The following is an 8,832-nucleotide window of genomic DNA, read 5'->3' on the forward strand; positions in this document are numbered from 1 at the left end:
TATCCTCGGTACCACGGGGCCTAAACCCGATCTGCGCAGGGTGATACCACTAAGTGTCCATCCACCACTCAAGCCGGCTCTATTGGTGTCCACTCAGTTGTCGCAACCATTTGGTGCAAAAGAGCCTGACCTCCCTCTCAGTCTTAGACTCTCTTTTGTCCATATGAGGAGTACCATGGCTGTGCAGGTGGCAAGTAGCCGAACTGCCTAAATGCCACAAAAACGTTCACCGTCTCATGGTCTTCAAATCCTACGGCCACCACAGCTCTTCACCACACTTCGAACTCCATTCAGTCGTGCAGGCATATGCTACTACTGCTGTTTATAAGTTGTGCCAATCAGCTGGCGTCCGGTTTGAAAAAAATAGTGCGCGAACATCCCTTCTTTTAAGAATGAGCAGCTACATTACTCCTTCCCACGGCAAAATAGAGCAGCCGAAAGGTCCCCACGAAACAGTGCATCGGGTAGCCAGCGCACAGTTGTTGCACAACGCTGAGTTTTGTCAGAGACGTGAAACAACTGAAACCTGGCACGTAAAACCTGCCCTGCTTTAGAATAATCAATATGTCCTAACAGTTACTGTCAAGGCATAACAGAAAGAGCATCAACACAACATACCAACCGAACAACTTGCCTGCTCAGAACCGCAACCGAAACCAAAACCATTTGTTTACGCTACAATGCACCTGGGTATTATGTACTGTCATAATTTCAGCCCCTACAAAACTATAATATTAGTTATGAGCATTAGCTAATGCGCTTTTGTTTTGTATCTCTGGAATAACTTTATTGATAACGAAAGCATTTTGCAAGGTGCACCAGTAGCCATCACACTACCACACGGCGCATTGTGATTGGCCAGCGGCTACCCGCCAGCTTTGAGGAGCACGAGCGGTGCACGAGCATCGCGTTCTACGATTTCTCGTGCTCGAAGATTCCATCAATTCTGTCCTGCAGGAGGTCGCTAGTGCCCCCCATTGCGACCCTGAACAAGGTTGGCTCCATGGAGGAAAGAAAAGTTGGTTGGCTCACGGTTGCGTCTGCAGTCTGCGGTGCCCGTATTTCTTGCTGGAGTCTCTCCACTCGAGTGAGTCCCCCGGCGCCCGATGTCCCGTTCGTTGTGATGTCGAGGTCATTTTTCATTTCACAACGGAAAGGTCCACTTGCGCTGCCCTCTTTGGAATTAGGCTTTAGGTTTGACCGTGCTCTTCGTCTCTTGTCTCCGTGTTGAGGTGTCGGCCATCTTAGCAAGGAGGTTGTTAGAGCGTTAGTTCCCAGTTGCCATTTGCTTTCAACGTCTGGCAGCCTGCGTGCGTGTAATTTTTTACATAACTGCGCATTTTTCTCTTACAGCCCTCGATCCCGCTGATGCAGGCTGCCACGTCAGCGCTGGCCTCCAAGCGAGACGGGAGGACCAGACCCGTGCCTAAGCTGTCATTCGGCTCGTCCAGCGGCGGCTGTAGCAGCTCCCTTTCGTATGTTCTCGCTGCATTAGTGCTTATTTTGCCGTGTCTGCTCGACGTATTGTCTGCCTGAACAATTTACAGCCCAGTGAGAAATGCGCCTCAATGGTGGAAACGAGAACGGACTTATGGGCGTGTGTCAGTGCAGAATGCTTGTTGGGCAGCCAATTTATTCGGCACCTGCTACGATTGACAGTTCTCCTGTTACTGATTTCTGGCCAGCGTATGAAGCTTCGAAGCCTCCTGTGATAGCTGATGTTCGTAGCAGGGCTTCTCTCCTGCTGTTCTACGGGCAACGTTTATCTGATGCTGGTACATCAGGATGCATGCGCAGTTTCATTAGGTCTGCATTGTCCTTTCCTGCCTTGACTGGCCACCGCGGCTTCAGTCTGCACCAGTGGTGGTGGAACGATGTAATCACGCAACAGTGATGATGTAATTTGACATTTTTAGCATGTCATGCCAAAAAACCCCGAAGCCTCAAGAAAGAGGTCCTGGGAATTGAACCAGTGACCTTTACGCTGTGAAACCAGCAACCTAACCACTGGGCCACCCCAGAGGCCTGAGGGGTACGGGGTTAGCAGTGGTGGGCAACCACACGTGCGGCGAATCGGTAACAAAAATAATGCGTGCTAACACGCTCCAGTTTGGGAAAGCTGTCACAGCTGGCAGATGAAATGTTCCGGGCATCCCTCATGGAAAACTTTCAGCGGCAAGTTTGGAAATCCATGCGACGGGCAACAGCTGGGTCTCCGACAAAGGGAAAGGGGCGGCCAGCTCTGCCGCTTCTCCAGCGTTGCGCCACTACAGCAAGCCAGGCTGATTTTTTTTAGAGGCATTATGCAAGTAGTGTTGCCTACTCAGGACAAGCAGCTGGCTTGTGGAAAGTAGCAGTATTTATAGTACCAGCACCACCCCTGTTACAAGGAACGCAGTATAAGGCGTAGCCACCAACCTCTGTGCATGTGCTTGCTAGCCTCCTGTTGTGTCCCCCGATGCACAAATCACATGTGACCACCGTGTGTAATAAATAGTGAACCGTCTTTGCAGGATGCATGTGCAGGTTGGAAGCCACCTGGACACCCTTCGGCATGCCACTTGGTGGTCTGCTCACAAGTACTGCTTGTAAGTATGGACACCTTCCATTTGTGGTGGCAGCCATAAATTTAGAGAGGGATTTCGGGCATGCCTGAAACGTGCGCTATGTACCACATGACAGCTAGCTATTGTCGTTTTTGAATTGCAGATTGCTGTAGTTTCTTTCCCTCCCTTGCTAGCTGAATAAAAGAAATAGCCAAAGGGATAACTTTTGTGTGCATTGATTCAACTTGTATGCTTTTCTTTGCCTTAAGTCATGCCTGAAAATTGGTCCAATTTTTTTTTTTTGAGGCACTGGCGTGTCCTAGCTGTCATTAATGCTTGAATGTTGGTACTGCCAAAGCTGAAGATAAAGCTAGTTGGTACATTTTAAAAGAATGAACTTTCCATTCACTCTTCCTTGCATTTTGTTGTTGATGTGCTGTTCTTTTCTTTTATTAGTACTGCTCGGATACTCATTCCTCGAATTAGAAGAAAAAGTCTAGTAATGCTTATCCTCACACAAGAAAAATTAACCCAATGGCAACTTCAACTGAGCACGATGTTATGCTACGTGTTGTTTGTTTGGTACTCAAATGGAACCGTGAATCGTGGCTTGAGTAGACATCGAAGGTGAAACAAAGGTTGTCAGAGACCCCACACAAAGACCTGGATGAGTTGTTCAGTGCTGCTCGAAGGGGCAATCCACTGCTGCGGGGGTGGACATGATTGTTAGCTGCTTTTCATCAACCCCTGATATTGCTCCAGAATGAATTCTTTTCCTAGCCAAGGGCAGCTCTTGCTTTGCATGTGCTGTTTGATCTTTCAAGGGGCCCTGTTGACAAAATGCCACTTTGCTTTCTTTGGAAGTACTAGGCTTTGGGTACTCACTCAGCCCCATTACAGCCATGAACGATGTCTTTTTTTAACCGGAAAAATACAAAAAAATGTCGTAGCGCTTTTCAATTTCACGCTACACCCGCATATGGGCAGGAGTTACGTATCACAGGCGAGCACTGAAACATAGTTAACCAGTGTGTTAAATGCTCGTTGGCGTTCGAGTGATATGATCAGATGGGACTAGAGGCCTCTCTTCAGTCGCCCAGTCATGTTTCTTGGCGGCGGTGTGAGAAGTCGGCAGCCACCGATCACACAAACGAGATTCTGTGAAATCAGAGAAATGGCGAAAAGTGGCTTGGCAGTTGCCCCTGCTCCATGCGCTTTCTTTCATATCTCGATTTTTTGTTTGAAGTGTGCGATTATAATCTGAACGGTGGCGACTCTGGTCAGACTGGGTGCAGCTTGCATATGTGGCTACGTTATCATGGGCGCCCCGTTTACCTCTTTCTGGCATGATTGTAGAAACAATGAGTGAGGGGAGAGGGTAAATATGAAGTCGAGGGAGAGCTGATCTGACACGACATTGGGTTCTGAAGCAATTACTGCTTCGGAGGAATTGACGAGATCACGGAATGCAGAAAGAGTTGACGTCTGTTTAGTGTCCCTGTGAGGTGACACGTGATCTCTCCCAAGAGAGGGACAATGCGTCATGCTGTGCAGGTGCCGTCAAAAGTAATGGGACACAATTTCTTTTTCTGGAAACTGCCTGGCTACATTGGTGTGCATTTAAAGGAGTCCTCACTATAATAGAAAAAGCTTCCTGTAAACCAGTAATGGCTGTAGTAAAGCCAGTGAGACACATATTTTGGGGTATGCGTGAATCCTTGTTCCAATTACTTATGGCGACACCTGTACACATGTCCATTCACTTGCCACTGTCTGCTGTGAGTTGTGATGCAATACGGTGTGATAAAGGTGCAGGCATATTTTACGATGAGACTGTCTTCCACTAGGCTCTGTCCAATATTGCTATCGTCTGCTATGTTGCATTGACAATGAATTGCATTGTGCTCGCTCTAGAGCAAGTCAAATGCTCTGTAGCTATCAACGTAATGTAGGTAGCTTGGAAAAGGTCACAAGGGAATTGGCCACCTACATGCCTTTGTCATTATGCCAAGTTTTGTTTGCTTGTGGCAGTATTAGTGCACACTGTAGTTGTGAATGTTACAGAATTTGTGTCTGTAGTTCTTGTTTTATCAGAACTACCCAAAACAAATAATGTGAGAAATAATTCATAATAAATTGTAAGGATGTGTATGTGTTTTTTTTTTAAATGAATATGGCAGGTCACCGTACAAAATTCCACGTAGTTGTCCACCAATAGCGCTTCACTGCTCTTCCCCCGTTGTAGCAGTAGCAGGGCTCTCATTTCTTCTTCAGCATACATCGCAAGGCACAGTCAACAATTAACACTCGCGATGCCCTGCCACCACAGGCGTGCTCTCTGGCTTGTGGAGCAGTGGTGGGGGCCCCACGCTCTGGGGAGGAGAACGATGGGGAGCAGCGCGGTCCTGGCCGCCTGGTGCTTTGGTGCCCTGGGCAGCTACATGGTGGCCTGCTGCCCTGTGCAGCAGCTGGGCTGGCACCAGGCGCCCGACTGGGGCCACTCCTTCCTCTACTATGCGGGCCGGGAGTGCCACTACTCTCGCACTGAAACCGCTGCTCCACCTGCCTCTTCGCGTCCGATCCTCCTCCCTGCCAGTAGTCTTCGGGATGGCCCCTTCTCCCAGGTAAGCCTTGACGTCCCCTAAAATCAGGGTGTCGAACCGGAATTTTTTTGGGTTAGGTTTGGGTTCGAGCCTTTTGGGTTCAGTTTCTGGGCACCATTCCGTTCTGGTTCGAACCGGTTGTGGTTTTGGAGAAGAAAACATTATTTGCGAACCGGTTCAAACAGGTTTTTCGGAGAAAGTTTCATCGTTTCTCTGTCAGGTCGGTATAAAAACAAATTCATAACTTAGGTTCTTTTTTCTTGATAAATGTTGACTTGGCCAACTTGACTGTACAATCCACTGCAAAATGTCTTCGGTGGAAGGCCAACGATTACAGCCCGATGCGAAACAAAAGGTTCGCATGGACAGTTAAGGCTGCTTTAGACGGGTGAGTGTGAAAGCATCTCTTTATCGCCTGAAGTTTTTATATTTATTTGATTTTAGTTCATTATAACACTTAAGTTTAATTTTATTCGTGGCTCATAAACTTGCACTTTCATAGACCGCAGTTCCTTTCTTGGGGAAAAGAATAACAATGGCTCAACGTAGCCGCCGCGGTGTCTCCTTGTGCTCCACTCCCATCGCCTAACAGTGACTGGCCGCACCTAGTGTCCAAATAATGCATTCTTGGGCAGCCTCTTTGGCGGGCAGGCAATTTTTTTGAACAGCACAGAGCCTGCCCGTCCACCATCTTTTTTGGCACCATCAATTGTTGCCACACACACACACACACACACACACACGTGTACGCGTGCACTCTCCCCCTCTGCACGCATGCACGCACGCGCACCAGTCTTGCGGAATGGGCAGCCCCATTTCATTCCAATTTCGTGCGGAGGAATGCAAACTTTCCGCAATTCCATTTCTTCCAAATCCTCGGAATGCCGAAATTGTTGCCCATTCCCACTACTGGAATGGCAAGAATTTACTTCTTGGTGGCTGTATCGGGTTGCGAACGCAACATAACACTGAAGTTATCCAACGTGTTGAGAAGTGCAAAAATATGCATGCACGTCGCCAAGGTCGAGGGCTGGCCACAGCTTTCTGGTAGATCATGCAGAGAAAAATATAAAGTGAATGATGATGAGAGGGGCAAAGCTAAAATGCTTATCGGTAAAACCGTGAAACATTCGCCCGCACATCATATAAAGACTCGACACGTCAAGCTTTCCACCGCTCCGTTGACAAGCCCGATGACGATGTCAATGTCTGTGGTGATTATGTAGGGCTTGTTTGGAACAATGAGAATCTCCATGGGTAAGTTGGCGAATTCGGTGTGTGACATTTTAGCCACCTTAGCCACAAAGCGTTTTGGTTTAATTAAAGTGTTTCAAGCAATGCCCTTTTATTTGGGATAGAGCGTATATCCCTCAGAAAAATTGGTTGCCTGTCCCTTTGAGCCTGCTCCCCTGTGCTTTCCAGATGAGCCCTGGTACAGCTGCAGCGCCTGGGGTCTTGACGTCTTGAAGCCTTGCCGCCGTGACCACGGGAGGCCACTCTGACATGGACAGTCCCTGGGCACCGTGGCAGCTGCCCTACAGCAACTACTTTATTTTTAGTTTTATAATATTTCTAGCGTGATTGTTGTGCGAAATACAAATCGTAGATTGCGAGCCGTGTGTGTGTTGTTCGTGCCTGAAATGTGCAGGCTCTGTTCAAATGCACGCGTGCATTTGTGGCCTGTCCAAGCCTGGTGATGGGAGGCCCCGACGCATGGTGGGCCTTTTTCCTTCGCGCGTCGCAAAACTTTTCTCTCGATGCCTGCGATTGGTGCCTGCCTTTCTTAGACCTTGGCAGTCAGTTGTTCCACCCTCCACAGCTAGTTGGTCATGCAGAGGGGAACTAGTTTTGCGCCCCATTGCTTTTAAGGGGTTGGTTTCTTATTTTAGCCCTGAACGCTAGGGTGCACGGTATTGTTTCAGCTCTGCACGAATCTTTTGTGAAGTGTGACGTTTATACAGGTTTTGACAGGCGATGGATATTCTTGTGGAGGAGGGGAGAGTTAACAGAAAAAGCTTCTGTCAGGATTTTTTTTGTGTGTGTGTGTGGCTGTGTACAGCTTGGCTTTCAGGCCACAGTCCTCTTGGCAATGCTTTAAGTCAAATGAAACCCAGCAGCCTGAAATCATTCACCAGGAATGGGTCCTTTTGCAGGTAGACGTTCCATCTGGTAAAAGCCTGCTCCTGACGTGATAAAAAAGTTCATTAAACGTGCTGGTATGCCGTGCCTCACCCCTAAATTGATGCAAAAGTTATCAAACCATCCTTATTTACAAAAAGAATCCAGAACTAAGCCAAAAAACATTTCCAAGTAAAAAAATCGCAGGTCTTAAAAAAAATTTGCCACTGCTGAGGCTCAACCTCGGGTCATTCGCGTCAAAGCCCAGGATTCCAACCCTAGGATACTGAAGCAGAACAGTGGGGCTCTTTTAACAGTTGGAGTGTTCGAAGCGAATTACAGTAGATAATGCTGGTGGCATACAGGGACTGCTACAGCATACAGGGACCCTCAAGGGAACGAAGGTGAAGATGCTGAAACGATACGCGTCACAGGGAGCACTATTGCTTTGCGCAGCAGCCATGAGCTGAGTGTGCAAATGGTGAGCGTGGCATGTAGTGAATTTGCCACCCCTCCTCACGTAGAGCAGAAGTTTAAACGCAAGTTGCCTTGGGCATGAGTGAAGTAACCTCCAACCTGCATTCTAAACACTTCAGGAATTTAATTCCTTGCATCAGCAGAACTTGCAAAGGTCTACAACATAGCTGCAAAGGAGCTGCACTCTGGGGGATTTGTTAGGTACTTGTTGTTTACATACGGAGCTTGCGTGCACATTCAGTGTCAAATGTGACCAGCGTTTGGAACAAGGGGATTGGTGTTATTGTTTTGGCACAGTCCTTGTCCATTTCTTCTGTGTGAACAATAGGGAATCTAAGGCTTTTCGAGGGTGTGTAGCTATCTGGGTAAATATTAGTTATTTCGTGGTAGCAGCACCCTGGTGTCGCAAGTGCTGCACTTTTTTTCTTTTCAAGAAATTTTAAGTAGAGGAAAATTTTCTCTTGAATGAGCCTACTTATCCACGCATGCCTCCCTGTCGGTTAGATGACATCTGTGCAGATGTTACCAAATGTAATACTCCATGAGCGGAAAACTGGCAATTGGGTTGAGAGCGACTGTCCTGATTGTTTCCGGAGCTTACCTATGCAAGTGGGATGAAGATAAGCAATGAAATGACGATGAAAAGTGACACGAGTCCATTCTGCCACTAATGGAGGTGATGAGCTTGGTGTGTGGAACAGCGATGTCACCACCAGAGGTCGGCAAACTCACTCATGAGTCCACTCACTCAGACTCATTTGGACTCAAACTCACGCGTGAGTTTGAGTTTGAGTGAGTGCGAGGCTAGTGTGGCATGGTGAGTTTGAGCTTGAGTGAGTTTGAGCCGAGTGATCACGACTGAGTTTGAGTCCGATTGAGTTTGAGTACATTTTGAGTTTGAGTCCATTTTGAGTTCTGAGTACATTTTGAGTTTGAGTCCATTTTGAGTTCTGAGTACATTTTGAGTTTGAGTCCATTTTGAGTTCTGAGTACATTTTGAGTTTGAGTCCATTTTGAATTCTGAGTACATTTTGAGTTTGAGTCCATTTTGAGTTCTGAGTACAATTTGAGTTTGAGTCCATTTTGAG

The 8,832-nt window shown here is 47.5% G+C and overlaps 1 protein-coding gene across 2 annotated transcripts; it reads left to right on the forward strand.

Moving 5' to 3' along the window:
- Positions 1 to 694: 694 nt before the first annotated feature.
- LOC144144118 (uncharacterized) lies at positions 695 to 7,960 on the forward strand. 2 transcript variants are annotated; one of them, XM_077675507.1, is made up of 5 exons: positions 695 to 1,087; positions 1,354 to 1,475; positions 2,514 to 2,588; positions 4,876 to 5,170; positions 6,572 to 7,960. In XM_077675507.1, exons 1-5 carry the CDS (start codon positions 1,004 to 1,006, stop codon positions 6,614 to 6,616), a joined length of 621 nt encoding a protein of 206 aa, XP_077531633.1. In that variant the 5' UTR covers positions 695 to 1,003; the 3' UTR covers positions 6,617 to 7,960. The 2 variants fall into 2 exon arrangements, with proteins under 2 accessions (XP_077531633.1, XP_077531634.1); XM_077675508.1 differs by having other exon boundaries at positions 1,046 to 1,157.
- Positions 7,961 to 8,832: the final 872 nt, after the last annotated feature.

The sequence above is a fragment of the Haemaphysalis longicornis genome, unplaced genomic scaffold (assembly GCF_048455015.1).
Source record: "Haemaphysalis longicornis isolate Haplotype H1 unplaced genomic scaffold, Haemaphysalis longicornis Haplotype H1 scaffold_62, whole genome shotgun sequence".
Lineage (NCBI taxonomy): Eukaryota > Metazoa > Arthropoda > Arachnida > Ixodida > Ixodidae > Haemaphysalis > Haemaphysalis longicornis.

What these genes read in the sequence shown, in the direction of transcription:
- LOC144144118 (XM_077675507.1), top strand. Translation starts at nt 1,004, where the DNA reads ATGGAGGAAAGAAAAGTTGGTTGGCTCACGGTTGCGTCTGCAGTCTGC. An exon ending in GCTGGAGTCTCTCCACTCGA is followed by an intron (nt 1,088 to 1,353) that starts GTGAGTCCCCCG and finishes TTTCTCTTACAG; the next exon opens with CCCTCGATCCCGCTGATGCA. An exon ending in GGGATGGCCCCTTCTCCCAG is followed by an intron (nt 5,171 to 6,571) that starts GTAAGCCTTGAC and finishes TGTGCTTTCCAG; the next exon opens with ATGAGCCCTGGTACAGCTGC.